The 24414-nt window shown below is 36.5% G+C and overlaps 2 protein-coding genes across 2 annotated transcripts; one reads left to right on the top strand and one right to left on the bottom strand.

The window, feature by feature from the left end:
• Positions 1–9036, top strand: LOC115423476 (cytosolic 5'-nucleotidase 3). The gene is made up of 9 exons (XM_030140310.1): positions 1–137; positions 2158–2256; positions 2362–2431; positions 2531–2577; positions 5238–5323; positions 6223–6312; positions 6391–6553; positions 6680–6880; positions 8207–9036. Exons 1-9 carry the CDS (start codon positions 135–137, stop codon positions 8315–8317), a joined length of 870 nt encoding a protein of 289 aa, XP_029996170.1. The 5' UTR covers positions 1–134; the 3' UTR covers positions 8318–9036.
• Positions 8691–24014, bottom strand: fkbp10a (FKBP prolyl isomerase 10a). Its single transcript, XM_030140309.1, has 10 exons — positions 23725–24014; positions 16917–17062; positions 15065–15254; positions 14841–14986; positions 13355–13544; positions 13141–13286; positions 11905–12094; positions 11517–11659; positions 11264–11427; positions 8691–10177 (listed from the first exon to the last, which is right to left on the bottom strand). The coding sequence occupies exons 1-10, from the start codon at positions 23919–23921 to the stop codon at positions 9992–9994; spliced, it is 1698 nt and encodes a 565-aa protein (XP_029996169.1). The 5' UTR covers positions 23922–24014; the 3' UTR covers positions 8691–9991.
• Between the last annotated feature and the right edge of the window lie 400 nt (positions 24015–24414).

The raw sequence follows: 24414 nt of genomic DNA on the forward strand, positions 1-24414 counted from the left end.
GTTACTCCAGTACTTGAACGCACCAGAGCCACCGCGCTAACACAGATGATTCTGTCGTCCTTAGTGGCTTCTTAACGGACACTGACAGCAGATGACACAATAACCAACACGAATCGACTACACGTTTCAAGAAAATGGTAACGTTTTTCTCTCCAAGTAACTGTTTACGAAATGCGCAGAGTCATAAAAGGATGCACTGTGTAGAAGTGAACTTACACACTAGCTAGCTAAGCGTACCTAGCTTCCCAACTAGGGGAGGATATTAGCACAGAGTCTCTGAAGCTAGTGTTATTTTGGCTAGCTAAAGTAAATACTACACGGGTTTTTCCCTATTAATGCATCTTGCTGAACCGTATGTTAAGAGAGTAGACGTTATTCTGGATGTAACAACAGTGTTTGGTGTATATGAAAGAAGTTATTTGATTTCTGACCACATGCTAACACCTGTCTCATTAGCTAGCATTAATAAATCAATGGAGATGGACTTATTCTTATCTCTATTACCATTCATTATTTTATGTGAAGCCTTTGTGATGTTTATACCTCATTTTAGAAGGCGTTAAACCTTTATCCTAGTTGAGATAATGTAAAAAAAAAAAAAAAACATGACGCCAGGTACTGGTCTAAATCCACCTCTCTTAGAGGGGTCAAGATTCAAAGGGATACAATTTGTAAGCCGGCTTCTATCTTTTTTTGGAATAATTTATATTTTGATGTGGACTGGGAAAAAGTATGGTTATTACCTAGGAAGTTTTTCATCTCGAATAAGGTGCGAGAGGTATTTCTGAAACTGTTACACGGGTGTTATCCAGTTAATTCAGCTGTGGTTAAGTATAAAATCAATGTCGACCCTCTTTGCTCATTTTGTCACAATACTGATGAAACATCAGCTCATCTGTTTTGGGAATGTGCCTTCAGTCAATTTTTTTGGTGTGATATCAGTCTTTTTTTTTAAATAGAAAATTGGATATTTCTCTGAACTTCAAAATTGAAAATGTTTTATTTGGTTTCTTTATTAATGATCTGTCTGTTAAGAAACTGTTTATTCTTAATCTCATTTCGTTATTAGCAAAATTTCATGTGCATGCAAGCAAATTTGCCAAATAGAAACCCAACTTTGTGGTCTTTCAATCCTACTTAAAATCCTACTTGGACACTCTTAACTTTTGCACAAACTCTAAGGCTGTGGAAACTAAAGCCTTATGTAATGAATTTAAGTTGTAATTTTTTTTTCTTTTTTTCCTTTATTTATTTAATTTACTTACCTATCTATGTATGTATATTTAATTTCTTCCTGCCTCACCTCAAGCATTTTGTTTTCCATGTTATGTTAATTACTGTTGACTGCTGTTGATCTTTTGTATACGGCATTATGTTAATAAAGTTTTGAAAAAAAAAACTTAGAGTGGTCAAATCTGGATGAGATCATCCCAGAGAGACAAAAGATTCATTAAAACGTATGTTCTGATTTGTGAAACCATTACAAAGTGGCTTAGGCTCACCTATAATGTCAGACCAATTTCACTGTGGTTCTAAGATTTTAACAATATAATAAAATCTATCTGATTTATCTTGTGCCAGGAAAGACAAACAAACAAACAAACAAACAAACAAAAAGCCTATCCCCAGAATGAACATACTACTACATATTTGGTGGTGTTTTTATGGTTTACTATTATCTTGGAATAAGTAATGTATAAGCTGAAATAACTTCTGGATCTATAAAATGAATTGGGTCATTATTTACTCAACAAGTACTACGCCCAGCTACAGAATGACATGTTTTCCACAGTACATGTTTATCACATTGCGCTTGAATGTTGCCAGTAAAATATCTTGTAGCTGATTAAACTGAAGGTACATGGTTTTTGCTGGAGTGAACTGAACTGAGTGATTTATTTAGTGCCATGATCAGCCGTGTTTTTAGTCTTACTTGAACGCTTATCCAGATCCTATTTGTCCAAGAGAGTCAAATACTAAACAACAGATGCGTTTAAATATCTGAACAGTATTCTAGAGATTCAAGCTTTGATCCAGGTTGATGTTTGAGAAGTCTTCCTCATGCCCTGACCAAAGACTACAATAATTTGCTAACATAAATCATGTACAAACCTTCTTCATTCTCATCCTCATCTCATTCATGTCTTGTCATTTAAGATTCCAGAACTAAACAACCCATCAGTATGTATGAGGGACCCTCAGAGAGTCCAGGACATCCTGATGTCTATGCAGAAGTCTGGCTCCAACACCCTACAGGTATATACAGTTTAATTTGTGTACACTGTGCACTTTGTGTACTGTGCACTTCTTACAGGCAATATGGAACATGTGTGTCCTTACTTATTTGTTTTTTTAATCCAGGTGATTTCAGATTTTGATATGACCCTCACAAGATTTGCATATGAAGGAAAACGATGTCCAACTTGTCACAGTAAGTCCATTGGCAGGTAGAGGTTGTCATGTATCCAAAGACCAGTTTTGATCCTAATTTTGAGTAATGATATTATCGTTTGTGTTTGCTTATTTGCAGATATTCTTGACAACAGCAAACTAATCTCCAATGATTGCAAAGAAAAGGTAGGTATGAGGCAAACTGATACACAAAAAACTTTGAAGATACTGTATTTTTTTAATCTTACAACCTCAGTTTTCCCTTTTTTGGATGTCTGTCACCATGAGTTAACACTATGGTGAATGAGGTTCTGACCCATTATCAATATTATATGAAAGTTCTCACATGATTATGATTTATGTGGGGAAAAAGTGAGTGACTGTGAAAAAGTATTTGCCACTTCCTGGTTTCTTACATTTTTGCATATTTGTCACACTTAAATGTTTCAGATAATGGTGACCTTGCTGAATAAAAAAAAAAAAATACAGTTTTTAAATGATGATTTCATTTATTGAGGGAAAAAGATAACTCAACATAGCTAGCCCTGTGTGAAAAAGTAATTGCCCACTAAACTTAATAACTGGTTGGGCTACCCTGGGCAGTAACAACTGAAATTAAGTGTTTCTGATAACTGGCATTGGGTCTTATACATTGCTGTGAAGGAATTTTGTCCCACTCTTCTTTACAGAATTGTTTTAATTCAGTCACATGCATATGTGCATAAACAGCCTGTTTAAGGTCAGGCCACAGCATCTCAATCAGATTGAAGTCCAGACTTTGACTTTACATCAGGAGGGGGTCAAATACTTTTTCACAGCATTGTATACCATTGTGTCCATGGTGACGTGTCACTGTGTGTCAACGTAAGGCCTATGTACACACAGATGCAGCTGTCGCACAGGGCTGAGGGTGGCAGTTTGTCCCAGTGGTTTACTCATATAGACTTTACTGCACCTTTCTGGTATTAACAGCCATCAGAATATTAGCTCAAACTACATTAAGTACATAGTGAGGCATTTTTCTGTCATTTACACCTATGCCAAGGAGGTTATGCTATCTAATTTGATCTAACACAGACACAAGCTGAAAATACTGTGGAAACTGAAATAGCAGAATTTAGAGCCTTTGTTTTACAGGAAGAGTCTTGTGTTTTTCCCTCATTTGCTGTGAAGTTTTGCTCCAAGACAGTGACAGGTGATGTGGTTGAGGTGTTAAGGCGTTAACTATCAAACTGTGACACAGGTGTCAGAAGATTCGCTCAGGAACAGTAGACACTTACTCTTCAGACATTTAAGAACACCAGAGCAGCAGGTTTGCACATCTCAATTTAGCTAATTGTTAATTATTGTGACTTCCGTCAGGGAGTAGGTCCTTTCGTGATGGCGCTGCACATATTACATGCAACTGTTTTCATTTTGAAATTCTCAACAATATGTTCCCACAGCTGTGAATTTTCTGCATCTGATTAAACAGACGAAATTATGAGTCAGGGCAGTGCTAGTCGATGGAATATAATAAACACAAATTGGAGTAAAAATGCACATGGCATGCAAGTGCCATTGAATATTTAGCCGCAGAAGACATGTCCATTCTATTGTTCCTCAGCTCATGTTAGGAGTTCTGCATTACAGTCTGTCAACACCAAACCACCTCATTCAAATTCCTCCACTCCTGTGTAAGGAAAAGCAAATTCTGTTGGTATTTCTGTCCCCATTGTGTTTTTAGTTAATAGTGTCTGTCAGGTAAAGACTACAGGAACTACATTGTATAGTGAAAATATCACAATTATTCTCTATAAACTGAATATACTTCAGCACCTGCTAATGAGTTTACATTTTTTAAGTTACAACCTCAAAAATTTTCACTTTAATGGATGTCTGTCACTATGAGTTAACATTATGGAGAATAAGGTTCTGACCCACCAGCAATATCATATGAAACTTATATTTACAGTCTTATTATTTGTGTGAGGTAAAAAGTGAGTGACTGTGAAAAAGTATTTGCCACTTCCTGGTTTCTTACATTTTTGATAAAATTAGACTACAGGAACTGGACTGTGTAGTGAAAATATTATAATTATTCTCTGTAAACTGAATATACTTTAGCACCTGTTAATATCTTTGAGGTCCAGTTAAGTTTCTGTGTGTTCAGGGTTTATATTTTTAGCTGTTGCATACACATTGACAGGTCACTATGATGGTGATATATTTAACTACTATTTGTGCGTTAACTCAGATGACAACAGAGAATGACATAACAGATTAATTGTTTGACATTTTAACTTGGACGTTTAATACATCGCAACAACGCCAAGGCAGTCATGTGTCATTTCAGGCTTTTTATCCACTATATATTTGTCTGTTGTATATCCGGTGATTACGCTGCTCAACAGTCTCAGAATGCATCTGTCGTCATCATTATCATCTGTATTATCTTATGCACTTCATTGTAATAATATATTAATGTTTTATTAGAGATAGTAATACTATTCTCTCCTTAGCTTGATATTGACCATAGTAAAATTCCATATAGTGACTTTCATTTTCATATCTCATGTTGGAGTGCAAAATTAAACATAATGCAATAAGTCAGAAATTCCACACATATGGGTGATTTTATAGTTTTTATTATTTGGTGAAGTGTTTATTTGTTGTTCCTTGTGCAGATTGACTGCCCTCTAGTGGGAGAATGTAGGAATGGAAACACAAAGAAGCAAAATCTGTGACTTGACTCCACTAGGCAGGAACATAGAAGCTTGAGGGGTCCTTTTAATAGTCTTCTCTCTGTTCCTCAGAGATGTTTTTAACTTGTATGTTTTGTCATATTTTCTGAATGTCGCCCTTAGCTAAAGGAGCTGCTAAACACATACTACCCCATAGAGATCGACTCATCCAGGTCAATAGAGGAAAAGCTGCCCCTCATGGTGGAGTGGTGAGTGAATGTTAGTGTTCAAAAAGCTGCCATACTGTATGTCTGAACTCTCCTCATTGTTGCAGCTATGTTTTATCAAAACACCAGCAAAAATAGAGGTTGTTACATTTTGCAAGAGCACAGTAAGGATAAGACTCTAAAACAAATCCAAAAGTCTCTTTAAATGTTTTGATTCATATTCTAATATTTACATCCAAACAAAAGTTTACATATGAGCTGCCTTTGGTTATTTGGTTATTTCTTTAATTTTTTTTTTTTTTTTTTTTCATCTTTTCTTTATTGAAAAAAAAAATCCTTCAGCTTAATTTGGAGCTGTGCTTAGCTTTGTTTTAGACAGAAAACAGCCACAGTAAAACAACAAATCACCTCCATTTTCTGTACAGTTTGTGTTGTCAGTAGCTGCAATAAAGATCTGTTTGGAATCAAGGTCAGAAGTGTCACAGTTTAGTCTGAACAGCAGATCAACAAACAGCTACTTAGAAAAGACAACATTACAATAAATGTATACCTTTATAATCTTATTATCAAATTCACCCATGTAGAAGTAGTGTCATTTTTGTATTTAGTAGAAATACTAAATAAAGCCCCTTCAAGAGGTTTTTTTTAAGTCTTATTTTCCCCAAAACTCAGTAATTCCAGTTCAGAAGCCTCATATTAGTCACTTGCACCAAGATCTGCTAATATAACAAAAAAAAAAAATCCCACCTCTGCAAATAAATTTACCCGTCTCTACTTTACATACAACAAAATATTAAACATGAAGGAACTAAACATGAACAAAATGCAAATATCAATGAAAAATAATTGAACCTAATAATTTACACTTACCTAGTATCAATAAAACTAGGTGCTTTACCTCCTTATTGTTAATTGTTAAATTAAAAACTGCGATACTTTAGGTGGACAAAGGCCCACGACCTACTGGTAGAACAGAGGATCAGGAAAGACCTGCTGGCCACAGTGGTTCGGGAGTCTGAAGCCAGGCTGAGGTGAGAAAACATGCACTAAATCTACATGATATTAAAAAGGTTGCAGAGACTGAATAATATCACATTGTGTTTTAATAGGGAGGGTTTCCAGCTCTTCTTCAACCACCTGCATGAGCACAGCATACCTCTACTCATCTTCTCCGCCGGCATAGGGGACATTCTGGAAGAGGTGATTCGCCAAGCTGGGGTTTTCCACTCCAATGTCAAGGTCTTCTCCAATTACATGGACTTTGATGAATCTGTGAGTAGCCCCCCCCCCCCCCCCCAAAAAAAAAAACAAAAACAAAAAAAAACCCTAAACTGTAATTTAACATCCACGCAAAGAATGATGTTTGGGGTAATGTCTGATTCTTGATGTGTTACTCAGGGAGTGTTGAAGGCCTTTAAAGGAGAGCTGATCCACATCTATAATAAAAGAGAAGGCGCTCTGCTCAACACCGGCCATTTCCAGGAGCTGAGGACACGACCCAATGTGCTGCTGCTTGGAGACTCACTAGGAGATCTGACCATGGCCGATGGAGTACAGGACATGGAGAACATCCTCAAGATTGGCTTTCTTAATGATAAGGTAACTAAAACACACACATTTATGTTCATTAAAGAGCTAGGATAGAACAGTCGGTATCTGTTTTCTTGTAATCTGTCATTGAAAATGCAGGGCAGTTACAGATTCATAATTGATTTGACAATATGACTGTTTTGGCTTTTGACCATAGATACAGATGATAGATGCGAGTAGTGCTTTTCCATTGACCCTCAAATTACGCAAATATAACTTGCACATAAAAATTTGCCCAATGGAAAAATGACAATTTCACCAAAACTCGTTTTTCGATGAAAAGTTTCTGCACTGGCAAGATGTAGTGAAATTAGTATTAGTATATCATGCAAAACTGCAATGGAAAGACCTTTTTCCACAACTAGAGTCGCATGAATAAAAAATGGCTGTTGACAGACGTTACAACAAGCGAAGAATAGTTTTAAAAGAAACATTGTGTGGACACAACAGGATATCAAATCATTTTTTAATTTACTACGGAAAAGAGGGGTAATATATTATTATAATAATAATAATAATTATGAATATGTCTGTAAATCAACGTGTTATTTATGTTCATCACCATGTTTATGGAATGACTACTTGTGTCATCTTGCGATAAAAAATAAACAAATCATCGCATTTGTGATTTAATGGAAAAACTGAAGATACCCACTTCCCGTTTTTTCAACATTTAGTAAATATCAGTAAAGTTTTGCACAGATGTCCAATGGAAAAGCCACTAGTGATAGAGAAAAACTCACTCAGCTCATTTACATGACCATAAAAAAAAAACCTGGGAGTGATTGGACTTATGCCATTTTGCATCTTTGTGATAAACGTTTTTCAAAATTTTCCACTTATGTCCAATGTAAACACAGCTTTAGTTTTTCGTTCCTTAAACCACTTTCTTTTCATATGTATCTGAAAACCTGATTATATCCATGTCTGTCATTAAACATAAAAAAGTTTCTCCTTTGGCCTTATATTTTCTACTTAAGCCTCAGAAACAGTTGACTCATCAGGTTGTGTACAACACAGAGAGCTGACCATAATCAGGCAAGTGGCTGTGAACTAGAAACGATAATAAAAACACCAAATAACATGCATATTCTGATTGCACAATGTACAAATAACTCTCCTTTAGAATGTAGGGTATGCAGATAGTAATCAGGCTAATTGGAAATGCTGAATTGAAGATAATGTTCATATGATCCACATCAAATTAGACATTTTATCACGTATTTGAATAATAGTGGAATATGGGCTTGACTTTAAAATTGTCTCACTGCAAATATAAAAATTCAACTTTTTATTTCATGTGCGCTCCTCTTGTCTATGTTTTATTTCTTTTAGGTGGAGGAGAGGAAGCAGTCATATTTGGACTCATATGACATTGTGTTGGTAAAGGATGAGACCTTAGAAGTCCCCAACGCTGTACTTCTCTACCTCACTGGCAATAAGTAACTGAAATGGTTTCGTATTGGACGTTACAGTGCCATCACCTGAGGAGGCCTCCACTCAGAAAAGTGCCAGTCAAAGGCTTATTCACAACCAGCTAAGAATGTTTCATGTTCTTTTTTTTTTTTTTTTGTTATTTTACTAAAAGTAACAGAATCAGTCTGGGCGCCAGACTTTAACATATCCACTCCAGGAAAAACAAACAAAGCAAACCTCACATCAGCATGTCACCTCTTTGTCCATTTGCCTTCCTCTCATGTTTAAGGTAATCCTGCTATTGGACTAAACTGTATGTGATGGGGGTCAAAGGTCTCACACAACTTGCACTGTGCAGCATGGAAAGTGTGCATGTGGTTATGGGTGTTTTTTTTTTAATAATATGCTTGGGGGACAGATGGTTTTGTCAGTTTATGAAGATGTTACAACAAAGGGAAAGAAAAACGCACAACAGGATTTCACATATTATTGAGTCTGAAACTGTTCTCCAACTCATTACAATAAAGCTCCTCAACAGCTGGTTTTAACCTCAAACCGCACCTTTTAAAAACATGTTTGGCCTTGTTCTATTTTGTTGAAAAAGTCACTTAATTTGGATTTGTAGCTGTATTGTCACACAGGATGTATTTTATATGACAACTGGTTCTGGAACACTACGGTGCTACTAAACATTAAACTGACAACTAGGTTTTATTAAACATTTATGAGAACCAGATTGCTGCCTCATATACAGCATTTCTTAAAGTATTCTATTTTAATTACTAATTAGTAGTTTATTAAAATAACCTTAAAACCCTGTAAAACATTTTGAGAATAACAGACTTTGGCTGTTGTTCATTGAGCTCTCTTTACAGTCCTGTATTTTTATGTTTGTCATCTTGTGTAAAGGTGTTACTGTTTCACATATTCAACATCTGAAATAAACTGTTTATTCACTACAGTAAAAACAGGCCACTGAACTGATTTAACCCTTTTACAGGTAAAAATACAGTAAAAAAAAAAGGTATTAAACTATTTTAGATTTCACAAAACACTCTATTGTTATATTACTGAGTTTCTGCTACTGTACAAAAAAGCCACTCTCACATACACTGTACAACCAGTGGTTTCATCATTTTTATATTGGAAGTATCTGTGGCACATTGCCAATCAATAGGTTGTCATTTGTTATATTTATATTAGATGGTCCATTCTGGAAGACGGGCCCAGCCCAAACATTTGCTAAGTTGCAATTTAATGCAAATAGGTTTCTTGAATGTGGCTTTTTTTTCCCCCTGAAAGGAACATTTCTGCAGCCAGTTTTCTTTCTTAATATTTTCAACCCCTTGTTTCCTGTGTACAACATGCTGAAATGCAGATAATCTTTAACAGATGAGTTACATTCATCTTATTGAGTTTTATAGTGTTATTCTGAATGTTACCTCATTGTCACTGTCAGTAACACCTATGACTTTCCCAATATGACAAGTCAACCTCTTGAATAAAACAGACCTTCAGAAATTAAATGAATTTGATATATTTCAACAAAACCTAGTAAAGAGACCGCCTTCAATAAAGGCTGAACACTTTCTGTTTCCAGTATCTGAAACACTTTAAAAATAGTTGCACAACAGTTGCTGACTGATAATGGCATAACCCCAGCCACTGCATGCCTGTTCTCCACCACTGAAATATGAATGTTCTTTACAGCTCATCTTTACTTGCTTGTTGTGGCTCCTCAGATGCAGGTTTCAGTTCTTCTTCCACAATCTTTCCATCTTTATTGACATCCTGGTTATTGAACATGTCCTTAATAATGCTGTCGGTGTCCACTCCAGGCCGAAGACGACCTTTGCCCTCTTTAACCTGGAGCATGATGAAATCTGAAAACTGAAAAACAGATGGAAGTGCACTATTAGAAGGATGTTACGCCTATACTCTAAAATTAAACTGCCAGTTAATCACTTAAACATGCAGCCTGTAGACCAAAACCGGCCTTCCAAAGGTTCCAATCTGGCCCGCGGTACAAAAATGACACTGTGTTGAACTCGTTTAAGTTCAGGGGTCACATTCAGTCCAATGTGATCTCAAGTAAAAGAATAACAAACAACTAGAAAAGCACTCGGAGAGCGCAGACCTCTGCTAAAGCATTTCACACCCCCCACCACCACCAAAATTTAATAATTTGTTCCTTGTGCCACTATCAACATTTTCTGAAAATTTCATCCAAATCTGTCCATAACTTTTTGAGTTATCTTGCTAACAGCCAAACACACAAACCCAGATGAAAACATAACCTCCGCCGTTCCTTGGTGGAGGTAATAAAAATGTGAACAACGTGAAAATAAAGTGCAAGTTTAACAATATTTTGGCTGTTGCTAAATGTTTTGTGCATTTGTAGATCTGATCTGCAAGTTGTATTAATAATAAGCTAACACATAGTATTGTAGAAATTATTTTAGTTCTAAATTTTAACAATGTTCTGCTTATTACCAAATATTTTTGTAACATTGTGTGTAATGCACATGTACAAATCATACGTTGATGCATAATATTGTTAAAATTTCACTTATTTTTCTTAAGAAATTTAAGTTTTTCTGGTAATTCACATCTTTTTTGTGTAAGGATAGTTTGTAAATGTAAATATTTTCATAAATTAGTGTTTTTTTTAGCACTAAAACAAAGAAAAACTTGGAGTTGTCATTATTTATAGGTTATTATGCTGTTATTTTAATGGTCTGGCACACTTGAGATCAAATTGGACTGAATGTGGTCCCTGGACTAAAATGAGTTGGACACCCCTGACTTAAACTATTGCGTTTAAGTTCTTTGGACGAATAGTCATGTCAATTTATATCACAACCAGAATTTGTCTCACAAAAATTATCTGAAAATCCAACAAAAACCCCTTAGCAATAATATCTGACTTGAGCACAAAGACTTGCAGACTAAACTCGACCTAATGTGTCCTCTTACCTCCTCAAGTGGAACCTTTTTGTCACCATTGAGGTCCATAGCAGGAAAAAGTGGATCAGGTCCGTCTCCCAGCCACACAAACATGTAGCCCTGAGGCACCCCCTTTTGCAGATCCACCAATTCCAGCTCAAAGAACAGCACTGCACTTTTTGGAACTCCTGCAGCTACAGATGCCACGATAGGAGAAAAGAGAAACGTGAACAGACAAGGTCTTCATGTTCTGCCATGATATGGACCTGTCCTGTTGACTTACCTCCATTTTCACCATGTGCCCAGTGTGGTGGAATAATAACTTCCCTCCTTTCACCAACACACATGCCACTCAAGCCCTCTTCCAAACCCAAGATCACTGAGTTGGTTCCAAGTGTTGTGGTGGAAGGTGAATCGTACTGGTCCCTGGAAAAAAAAAAAGATACAGGACACACTTAAAAAAATGGAATAAAAACACCCAGGATAAAATTATTTTCTTTGTTCCAAAACCTCAAGCCATGCAGGAGTACGTGCTGTTGCCATGGATACATAAACGGAATATCTGCGCTTCAGGGCCCAAATCTGTCAGACGAGGAGCCAGAGACGATTACATGCATGAAGTGAAAAGACGAGGACGGAACCAAGAAGAAGGAACAGCAGAGGGCGCTCACGAGGAGTACAGCAGGGTGCCATCCATCAGGGAGCAGTTATAACGATACTGAATCAAATCGTCAGCTTCACTGGTCAGATCACATTGTTGTGGTTTGTGGGTAATCTTGATCTCCACTGGGTCTTTGGGGTTGTGGAAATCTATGACGTGGATGTCGAAGACGAGCACTGCAGAGCCAGGAATAATCTTTCCTACAGTCAAAGAAACATAACGGCTAAAATTTACTCAGGGGGTCAAATGAGTGGCCATTTTTGTCAAAAAAAAAAAAAAAAAAGTTGTAAGAAATGCAAAGAACTGTGTTGAAATAATGCTAATACATTTGTACACAGACTACTGATATTATTTGACAGTGGAAGCTATATTTTCAGAAATATTGGATTTTGAATAGCACGTGTATGTGAAAACTTTTGCTGGTGGACGGACATGACATTACCCATGATGCTCTGGTCAGTACCAGTACTTTATTAGTAATAAACTTATATACTTACTATTGCTAATTCTCCTCTTATTCATAAATGTTAGTATTGTGGATCTAAAACAATAACAGCTGACACAAAAACACAAAATGTGGCAGTGGACGGGTGTGACATGGTTGTTACAGATCCCATCATACTGATGCTCGGCAGCCATGTCACCGTTTCCACAAATGATCCCTGTGCAAAAACTAGGATCAGAATTATTTATTGTATAGTTTAAAGAGTAAATAACAATATAGAATTGTTATTTCTTTATAAAAATGCTTATTATTAGAAAACTGTTGATTTAAAAAGTGACGTGTGACATTCTTAATGTATGTATTGGCGTAACATAAGCAGGATGGATCAGCACCATACTCCATATTGCAACCTGTAATAATAAAATGTGATATGTAGGATAGAATCTTGTAAGAGAAATTGGGGAATCTAAAAGAATAGAATATTTGTTTTTCAGGTAAATTCAGTTAAAATATAACTTGGCCATTTGTGACATGAAAATATAGCATTAATTGTGATGAAATTGGACATTTTTGACCTGAAAACATAGTTCATATGACCATCAACATGTTGCAACAGAACTGAAATCCTGTAAATTTGCATAAGTTGCATTTACCAACACAAAGTTCCTTTGGGGATTCACTTATATTGATTTCTTATGCACAAAGACATAAATAAGACCTCTAAGCAAATTTTAGCCGATAAGCATTAGTGGTTTTCTGTTGCCACTCCAACTGTCTTCTAAACAAACAGTCAAAACTCACCAACTCCATTTTCGCCGTACGCCATGTGAGGAGGAATGATGATGCGTCGCTTCTCTCCCATGCACAGGCCATGCAGGGCTTTGTCCATCCCTTGGATCACATACCCCATGCCAATGTAAGTGTTGTAGGTGCTATTTCTCTGGTAACTGTCAGTGAAAATGTCAGTAAAACTTCAAATTTATTGCTTTGTTATGACAGAAAAATATCAATTCACCTTGAGTCGAAGGCTGTTCCGTCCTGGAAGGTCCCATTGTAGTGGTAGCGGATATAATCTCCAGTCGCGGTCCTCCTGGTGCAGGTTTCTGGGACCTCTTTTACATGAACTATCAGGTCATCTTTAGGGTTGAAGACGTCGGCCAGCAGCACCTCAAAGACTAGTGTGGCCTGAGGGGGGACTTTAGTTCCTGTTGGGAGGAAAGTTTCTCTTAATATTGCAGTCACATTATGTTTTCATTCATGTCTTCTCAGTGCAGCATGGAAATAAACAATAAACAACAAAACCATTCATATCATCTTTGTGTAAAAGTATAAGGTTTAGGTCTATTCAGTCATCGTCCATAATACAGAAAATACAAACAATGAGGCTAATTTTAATTCAAATGACTGAATTATGCTGAGACCGAATAAGCTAGTTTATGTATGACTCGCATACATTCCAGTCACAATCAGTTTTAGGCGACCAATCAAAACAGCAGAAATCACTCCTGCTTGTATCCCGCAAAAATATCTTTCCAAACCAATATTTTGAAAACTATGAATGAACTGCGCATTTAAAAATTTATATACGTGCCATTCCATAATTTAACCCCAATAACAGAAATGCATCTCTTATACATTTAACAACTTTTTGTACAGTAAACATACAAACTCCTCTGAAATCATACCTGTTTTCCCATATCAAACATAAGTTTTGAACTCAGAACTTACTTCCCTGAAATTGCACCATTAAAAACAACCAATAATCATTTATATGGATGTAAAAATAATGTAAGTTTAACACATTAAGAAGAGCAGATGACCAATAAACAGGCCTTTACAGAAATACAGTTTGGACTTTTATTTTTGCGCTGTTTTAGGACAACACCGAAACTAAAAGTGGTCTAAAAGGTTAAATAATACAACTACAAGATTATACTGTATTTTATACAATGGTCAGCAATGTTTAAGTACACATGATTGCTTCTTTTGAATGGTGATACCAAGATATACAACAATATTAAATGGTATTCTGAGAAATTAAGATAATCTTACTATCCTGCTATACTTTTCTGTAATATCCCTATTTATTTTTTATACTATGATTGTGCTATGTAAATAAAGTTGCCTTGCCGGTTACTCAAAGTTCAAAAGGCAGACATTAATTTTATTCAAACTAATATCTTCCTTGCAATTTCATATCAGCCACTTTATCAGATTTGGCTGCTTCCTGCTTTAAACTATTGCCTTGAAAAATGTACTATCTGCTGGCCTCTACTTCGTAACTTCAAAATATACACACGATTTGCAACAAAATCCAGAATAGGAACATATTTGTGCAAAGACACAATGTTGAGAGTGCTTGCTAATTTAAGGGCTAAAAAGTTTTTAATCCCACTGACCAATAAATTATTTCTTTGACACGTTAAAGTTTAATGAATGATATTTTGGCGTTAAATTATAGCACATCAGCACCAGTGGGTAGGGTTTGGATATTTTCATACCATGACCGCTCTCCCCGTACGCCAGGAAAGGTGGGACGATGATGACCCGCCTCTCTCCAACACACATGCCCAGAAGACCCTCGTCCATGCCTTTGATGAGGTCACCCTGCCCCAGGTAGGTGTCATAGGTCGAATTCCTTGAGTAACTGTCAAACACAGAGTCATAATTCAGCAAAATCGGCAAAGCAGAGACACCTGGATGTTAAAGATTCACTTGGTCTCACCTGGAGTCAAAGGCTTGACCGGAGAGCAGGGTGCCGTTGTAGTGGTATCGGATGAAATCTGATGCCACGGTGGTGCGGTTGCAGCTTTCAGGCTTGCTGAGAGTGCGGATCTGGACCTTGTCATCGGGGTGCCATATGTCCAACAGAAGAACATCATACACCAAAACAGCATCAGGAGGAATTATGCCACCTGTCGGACAATAAGCACACTGATATAGACATGTACGGACCTGCACTGATCAGCCAGGAGATGAAATAATATTGATTATTTCATTACAATGGTACCTTACACTGAGCTGGATATATTTTGCAGCAACTGAACTAGGGATGTACTGATATGAAAATTTCATATCATGGTTATTGTGACCAAAATTATCATGGTTATCATTATTATCGTGGTATTGTTGAAATTGTGCTCAATATGTTCAAAAAGTACTAATACACACACTGAAATAATTTAACCTTAGTTTAACATTAGTGTGTTTTTAGTGTATTTGTGTTGTGTGTGTTTAGTGTGTTTTTGTGTGTTTTTAGTGTATTTGTGTGATTTTGTATTTTGAAAAAAAACAAACAAAAAAAACAAGTAAAATAATAGGCACAATGTACTTTCTCTTGGAAGAAACATTCAAATATTAACCCTTAGTGGTCTGAGCCTATTTTGTCCGTTTTTCAGTCCTTTTGATTTTGCCTTTATATACTATATAAACAAATGTTTACTATACCCATGTTTGGTATCTTTTTTTCAGCACAACTTCATCTGTATCATCTGTCTATTATTTTTTTCACTTTAACCTACTATAAAAACATTAAAAAAAAAAAAAAAAAAAAAAATCTGATTTGAAAAATGTATATAATTTATGGCATAAATAACACACAGATGCTTAACGAACCTTTTCAAAGACTTTAAAAGTGAATATTGGTTCCAAATATTAGGTATATAAAATTAATATTGTAACAAATTAAAACTATACTCAAATATTTGACATAAAAGCAGATCTTTACATGGGTGTTTTCTCCGGAAAAGTGCAGTAATCAAACACGGTTATCATGATAATTAGAATTTAAACAGTAATACTAACAATTGTTGGCAATTTTACCGTAGTTTATCGTTATACCAGTAATCGTTGCATCCCTAAACTGAACATTTAGTCCTGGAAGCTGATGTGTTTGAAAAAATCAGCAATGTATGGAGGTGACTTTGACAGGGGTCATATTGTAATGGTGATGACTGGGTCAGAGTATCTCCATGACTACAGGTCTTTTTGGTTGTCCATGGTCACAAATGGACTAAGCAAGGACATCCTAATCTCAGGACGATTGAGCATCTGTGGGAAGGTGTTGGACAAATACATCTAATCCATGGCGTCTCCACCACTCTACTTCCAGGACTTCAGGGATCTGCTGCTAACGTCTTGGTCCAGATCCCACAGTACACCTTCAGCATCTCTAGGCCTCGGGTCAGAGTGGTTTTTGTGGAAAAAGTGGACCTACACAAGATTAGACAAGTGGTAATAATGTTCTGCTGCCATAGATCCTTGATTAGTTGAGATCCGGTTGTTGTTCTTCAGATACTTTTTGTAGGTTCTAACCACTTTACATTTAGAATGAACAAGATTTGGAGATGCTCTGACCCAGTGATTTGACAGCACACTTTCTCCTTTGTCAGAGTAGCTCAGATCCCTACTCCTGTCCATTTTACGTTTTCTAACACATCAACTTCAACAGTTACGTCTTCACTTTCTGTCAAATGTATCTCACCCACTGACTTATTAATCAGAATTAATACCAATTTGCCTGTCAGTGGCTGATCGGTGTTGTCATCAAGAATAACTTCCAGTGTATCAACACGAACCTGTTCCGATGCTTCCGTAGGCGAGGTGTGGAGGGACTGTGATCCTCCTGCGCTCATTCACACACATTCCCAGAAGACCTCGGTCCATGCCTGTGATGAGCCTGCCCAGGCCAACCTGGCTGATGAAGGCTTTACCTCTGTCATGGCTGGAGTGAAAGAAAGGAGAAAAGAAAACTAGGGTTAAGGTTTATGTGATGGTGTTATAAAGTAGGAATAAAATCTGTAATCCAGGTGAGCATATTATGTGATGGGACGTTACCATAGTTGTGATTTATTCTGGAGCGAAAAATATTACATTTAGATTAAAAAAAACTTCAAATAAACTCCTTTTAAGTTGCACCTACACAAAATTATAGGACACTTGATAATTTCATTACAGAGCAGGGGATGATATGCAAATATGAAACCATTGGCGAAACTGAATACGTGGCTTCAAATTCAATTTTTAGAGTAAAGCCTGACCCAGTGGCCAGTGGGAGGTGCTGATGCATATGTGAATAAAGGTTTGAAACACCATGATACACATCTGTGGACAACTGTCAGTGCTTTTTCTATGATCTAGAACAGTTTTTAAGTAAATTTGAAGATATGACCACAATTTCCATTTTTGGAGTACATACTACAGCCTGACTACTTAGCCTTCAGGGGGCACTGATGACCATATGAATAAAGGTTTGAAACAACATTAAACACCATGAAACACCTCTAGGGACAATTGTCAGTGCTTTTTCTATGATCTAGAAGAGTTTTTTAGTAATTCTGAAGATGTGACCAAAATTTTCATTTTTAGAGTACATACTATAGCCTTACTACTCGGACACCAGGGGGCACTGATGACCATATGAGTAAAGGTTTAAAACACCATGAAACACCTCTAGGGACAATTGTCAGTGCTTTTTCAATGATCTAGAACAAATTTAAAGGAAACATGAAGATATGACCAAAACTTCCATTTTTGGAGTACATGCTATAGCCTTACTACTCAGCCACCAGGGGGCACTGATGACCATATGAATAAAGATTTGAAACACCTCTAGGGACAATTGTTAGCGCTTTTTCTATGATCTAGAACAGTTTTTAAGTAAATATGAAGATATGACCAAAATTTTCATTTTTGGAGTACATGCTATAGCCTTACTACTTGGACACCAGGGGGCACTGATGACCATATGAGTAAAGGTTTGAAACACCATGAAACACCTCTAGGGACGATTGTCAGTGCTTTTTCTATGATCTAAAACAAACTTAAAGGAAATATGAAGACATGACCAAAATTTCCATTTTTGGAGTACATGCTATAGCCTTACTACTCAGCCACCAGGGGGCACTGATGACCATATGAATAAAGGTTTGAAACACCATGAAACACCTCTAGGGACGATTGTCGGTGCTTTTTCTATGATCTAGAACAAATTTAAAGGAAATTTGAAGATACGACCGAAATTTCCATTTTTGGAGTACATGCTATAGCCTTACTACTCAGCCACCAGGGGGCACTGATGACCATATGAATAAAGATTTGAAACACCTCTAGGGACAATTGTTAGCGCTTTTTCTATGATCTAGAAGCGTTTTTAAGTAAATTTGAAGATATGACCAAAATTTTCATTTTTAGAGTACATACTATAGCCTTACTACTTGGACACCAGGGGCACTGATGACCATATGAGTAAAGGTTTAAAACACCATGAAACACCTCTAGGGACGATTGTCAGTGCTTTTTCTATGATCTAAAACAAACTTAAAGGAAATATTAAGACATGACCAAAATTTCCATTTTTGGAGTACATGCTATAGCCTTACTACTCAGCCACCAGGGGGCACTGATGACCATATGAATAAAGGTTTGAAACACCATGAAACACCTCTAGGGACGATTGTCGGTGCTTTTTCTATGATCTAGAACAAATTTAAAGGAAATTTGAAGATACGACCGAAATTTCCATTTTTGGAGTACATGCTATAGCCTTACTACTCAGCCACCAGGGGGCACTGATGACCATATGAATAAAGATTTGAAACACCTCTAGGGACAATTGTTAGCGCTTTTTCTATGATCTAGAAGCGTTTTTAAGTAAATTTGAAGATATGACCAAAATTTTCATTTTTAGAGTACATACTATAGCCTTACTACTTGGACACCAGGGGCACTGATGACCATATGAGTAAGGGTTTAAAACACCATGAAACACCTCTAGGGACGATTGTCAGTGCTTTTTCTATGATCTAAAACAAACTTAAAGGAAATATTAAGACATGACCAAAATTTCCATTTTTGGAGTACATGCTATAGCCTTACTACTCAGCCACCAGGGGGCACTGATGACCATATGAATAAAGGTTTGAAACACCATGAAACACCTCTAGGGACGATTGTCGGTGCTTTTTCTATGATCTAGAACAAATTTAAAGGAAATTTGAAGATACGACCGAAATTTCCATTTTTGGAGTACATGCTATAGCCTTACTACTCAGCCACCAGGGGGCACTGATGACCATATGAATAAAGATTTGAAACACCTCTAGGGACAATTGTTAGCGCTTTTTCTATGATCTAGAAGCGTTTTTAAGTAAATTTGAAGATATGACCAAAATTTTCATTTTTAGAGTACATACTATAGCCTTACTACTTGGACACCAGGGGCACTGATGACCATATGAGTAAAGGTTTAAAACACCATGAAACACCTCTAGGGACGATTGTCAGTGCTTTTTCTATGATCTAAAACAAACTTAAAGGAAATATGAAGACATGACCAAAATTTCCATTTTTGGAGTACATGCTATAGCCTTACTACTCAGACACCAGGGGGCACTGATGACCATATGAATAAAGATTTGAAACACCTCTAGGGACAATTGTTAGCGCTTTTTCTATGATCTAGAAGCCTTTTAAGTAAATTTGAAGATATGACCAAAATTTTCATTTTTAGAGTACATACTATAGCCTTACTACTCAGACACCAGGGGGCGCTAATGACCATATGAATAAAGGTTTGAAACACCATCAAACACCTCTCAGGACAATTGTCAGTGCTTTTTCTACGATCTAGAAAAAGTCTTAGGTAAATTTGAAGATGTGACCAAAATTTCCATTTTTGGAGTACATACTATGGCCTTCCTTCACCACCAGGACTGTGCTGACAACCATACAAATAAAGGTTTTAAGAGAGATTCACTATGCTTCTGAAGTTTTTTGTAATATTTCTAAGGCAGTATTAAATGCTTCATGAGGTGTTTCAGCTAAATTTATAGGGTTTTTCAGGTGGTCACCCAGTGAAGAATAATACTGGTGTAATCCAATCAAAAAATGCTCATTTTGGATGGTTCTCACATATGATTTCAAAGTGTTTTAGATCACTGTCAAGGCATTAATGAGAGCGGGTGGGTGTGAGAGTGGGGTGTTTCGGGGTATTTTGAAGGCATTTTCAGGTAGCTGCAGGTTTTTTTTAATAGATATTCAAAGGCTTCTTCAAACAGAGCTGATGGGGAAACAGTGAGGTTATGAACATAGACACATAGGATAAGTTTTCATCTGAGTGAATAGATAAATGGCAATAAAGTATATTTACTCCTCCCTGATGTGTTCCAGGTAATTTCTGAGGCTTTTTCCACATATTCACCATCACCCTCTATTGGTGGAGTAATATTTACTATGAGCTACAAAAATGGTCATTCTGGATGTGATTTGGTAAATGTTTTAGATTTTTCCAAGGCCTTAATGGGTTGTTTTCTAAGTGCTTTGGGTTGTTTCTAAGGAATTTTCAGGTGTTTCATATCAGCCTCCACTGGCGATGTAGTAAGGCTATACTATGCACTCCAAAAATAGTAGTATAAGACAAGTTCTCATCTGTTTTTAAAGTATTTTAGGTAATTTCTAAGTAAGGCCAGGGGTGTTTTAGTTGTTTTTTAATGTTTTTATAAGTTGTTACCAGTGCTTAAGTAGTGAGGCTAAACAACAGCATGAAGAGGTCAGTATTGGACATGTTTTGGTTCATGTTTCTGAGTGGTTTATATAATTTTATACATGTACTTTGACTTGTTTAAGGTCCATATCATCACCAACAGAGATGACGATGAAGTAGCAATGTCACAAAAATAGTCACTTAGGACAGGTTTTCATACAAGCATTTTATGTAACAGAAAAACAGTGATTTCTGATGGTAGAGTAGTAAGACTATACTATTTGCATCAAAAGTGGCCGTTCTGGGAAAGTTTGCAAATATGCTTCTGAAGATTTAACTAACTTCTAATGCTTTAATAAATGCTGTGTGACATGTTTCAGATGTGAGGTCATAACGGACAGGTCATCATGTAGGTGAAAAATATGTTTTAAATCACTGCTACGGTATTATTAAGTCTTTCCTGACCCATTTCTGGTTATTTCCCATGCTTTTTAAGGCTGTAATCATCAGGCCTCTGGTACTGGAGTTGTAAGACTATACTACAGTATGTTCACTTTGTCAGCAAAATAACCAAAACCCCAGGTTAACCAAAGAAATATGAGACAACTAGCCTGCTACATAACATTTAAAGCTCTACTCACTCATTCCTTCGATGGAGCTACTTGCAGTATTTCTACTTTCAAATATTAAACACGGACAGGCTGAGTACTTATGTGACCACTAGAGGGAGTACTGAGTCACCAAAGTACCAGAAAGTGAGCAGATGGGATGAGAACCACTAAGAAACAACTTCTTGAGTCAAAGAAAGTGACAAAATGATCAAAGCTAGAAGCACTGTTGCTGTTTTCGCCACTAGACACAGCTCTAAATGAAAAGAATGGAGTTTGATGCTGAAATGGCAGTGTTTCTTCTACATTATGAGGTTTATGAGGGTATAATGCTATGACCCCACCCCCTGAAGGACAGTTAAGGGGTGTTGTTTTTGGTTCAGTTTGTTTGTTTCTTTGATAACACTTTAGCAGCAAAACTATTGGTTCAATTCATACCAAATTGGGTTTATAGATAGATGTCATTACATTTTGGGAAAAGGTAGGTCAAAGTTCAAATTTTTTATGATTTTTTTACAATCTGCCCCTCTTTGGATGACACAAACTGAACAGAAAACAGAGGTGGTTTGTGGTTTTACTGTGTCTGTTTTCTGTCTAAAAGCAGAGCTAAGCTAACAGAGCTATAATGTAAACTATCAGCTGATGCAGCATGTAAAGATCATAGAACACAGTGTTATTTTGACTGACTGTCAAAATAACTGAATATGAGTTTCTTTATGCAGAAGAAAACTTGATGATATCATAATACAGATCTCTATAAACAATGAGTGACGTCCCCCTGCTGGTGAGAGTTTGAAATATCAACACTACATAACAGTCGCGGAAAAAATTATTCGACCACCCCTTGTTTTCTTCAATTTCTTGTTCGTTTTAATCCCTGGTACATCTAAAGGTACATTTGTTTGGACAAATATAATGATAAAAACAAAAAATAGCTCATAACAGTTTAATTTCAGAGCTGATATCTAACCATTTTTCACGGTTTTCTTGATAATAACCAAAATCACTGAAGTTCTTACATCAATATCTATGGCATTGTACTGACAAAAACAGCGCTTTTAGACATTCCATGTTTTCTTTTCTGTCTGTTTTAGTCACATGATACACATAGGAGTTACTTGATTGCATAACCATTGTTTTTGATGACTTTTGATGGTCTACTAATTTTTTCCACAACTGTAGAAACATGCAGGAAGCATTGTGGTTAATGGAAAATGTTCAAGAGTGTGTGTTGGTCTAGGCCAGGGGTGTCAAACTCATTTCAGTTCAGGGGCCACATTCAGCCCAATCTGATCTCTATTGGGCTGGACCAGTAAAATAAGAACAGTGGGAAAAAAGTAAAATTATATTATAAACAGGTTAACATCTATAAAGTTTCCTTAAAAATCCGAATAACATGAACAACTTGAATTGTCTGAAGAAAACAAGTGCAATTTTAACAATACTCTGCCTCGGTTTATCAGTTTATCATTTACAGTCACACAAAACATTTAATAACAGGCAGAATATTAGTAAAATTGCATTTACTTTTCTTAAGACACTTCTGTTTGTTCATATTTGTTCAGGTTATTCACATTTTTTGTAAACGTATAGTTTGGTAATGTAAACATTTTCATGTAATTTTACTATTTTACATCGAAAAAACAAAGAATATTTGGGGTTGTCGTTATTTATAGGTTATTATGATAGTATTTTACTGCTCTGACCCACTTGAAATCTAATTGGACTGTATGTGTCTGTACATGGAACCTGAATTAAAATGATTTTGACACCATTGATTGTTAATATCTTCAGTGTAATTTTTGCATTTCACAAATTCATCCTGCTGGCCGGATTGGACCCTTTGGCGGGCCAGATTTGGCCCCCGGGCCACACGTTTGACACCTGTGGTCTAGGCTGCAAAAAACACAATTGGGAAACTACTGGTATGAATGAGTTAAACCTTAAATATTTGCAACATACAGATAAATGCTGTTAAATTAATACAAAAACAATGACAAGGACAGATTCAGCAAGTACATTTTACTCTATGTATACAAGTTATTGCAATGCTCTTTTTTATTTATTTATTATTTATTTTTTAAGGAAAATCAGCTATTATCTTGGCTGTGGTAAGACATCAGAGTCTGTTATAAGAAAGAATATGAAGACAAATAATCTCTCTTGCAGTGTGATGTAAAATATTGTGCGTAAACGCTTCAGCATAGTGGGAAAACATGCGCACAACAGTCTGTGTTTAACTGCAGAGCCTAAACAAACCGACTTTAAACACTATAATTAGCTGATTCACTTCACCTTGAGTCAAACTTTTTCCCGTCAACATGGAAGCTGCCGTTGAAGTGATAACGGATGAAGTCTTCGGTCTCCACTTCCCTTGGACAGACTCTGGGAATGTCGTACCGATCGATGACCACGTCCGCTATGGGCCCGGAGTTACAGATGACGGAGGTGACATAAAAGACGAGGAGAAACGGGGATGTCTGCAGCTCCATTTGGAAGCTGGAGGAGCGGACAGAAGCCTCTGCCAGCGGCCGACGGGATGCGCCGGAGAGGAGCGCAACGCGCCGACGGAAGTTTGGAGGAGTTTGGATGCGTCAAGTGCGTAAAAGGAACTAGGACTGGTTCCCACTGTGGATTTCAACACAAAACCCACTGTTACACAACACGGAAGCAGAAGTTGGGAATTCTAAAAGCCATGTGTATACGTTTAATGATTATATAGATTTTTTTTTTAACCCTTTCATGGATGAATTATGAGAACCTTTGTCAAAAATTTTTCTTGAGTGTTTTTAACCCTCCTTGGGCATGAAAAAACCAATGCAACCGAGTTGTTTTTTTGTTTTTTTTTCCATTGAGTTACAAAAATGTCCGTGCATTATATTTTTTGAAAAAAAGAAACGTGTTTAAAATGTTATAATCGTTATGATATAATTATGAGTTGATACTTTGTCATCACTTTTAGTCATGTATGTTAACTTTGTGTTC

This window comes from Sphaeramia orbicularis, chromosome 8 (genome assembly GCF_902148855.1).
Source record: "Sphaeramia orbicularis chromosome 8, fSphaOr1.1, whole genome shotgun sequence".
Taxonomy (NCBI): domain Eukaryota; kingdom Metazoa; phylum Chordata; class Actinopteri; order Kurtiformes; family Apogonidae; genus Sphaeramia; species Sphaeramia orbicularis.

Coding starts and splice junctions, on each gene's coding strand:
- fkbp10a (XM_030140309.1), bottom strand. CDS start 23,921: ATGGAGCTGCAGACATCCCCGTTTCTCCTCGTCTTTTATGTCACCTCC. Junction 13,287..13,354: donor GGAACAGCCTTCGACTCAAG/GTGAATTGATAT, acceptor TTTCACTGACAG/TTACCAGAGAAATAGCACCT. Junction 11,660..11,904: donor GGCACCCTGCTGTACTCCTC/GTGAGCGCCCTC, acceptor TTTTTTTTCCAG/GGACCAGTACGATTCACCTT.
- LOC115423476 (XM_030140310.1), top strand. Junction 2,257..2,361: donor CTGGCTCCAACACCCTACAG/GTATATACAGTT, acceptor TTTTTAATCCAG/GTGATTTCAGATTTTGATAT. Junction 2,432..2,530: donor ACGATGTCCAACTTGTCACA/GTAAGTCCATTG, acceptor GCTTATTTGCAG/ATATTCTTGACAACAGCAAA.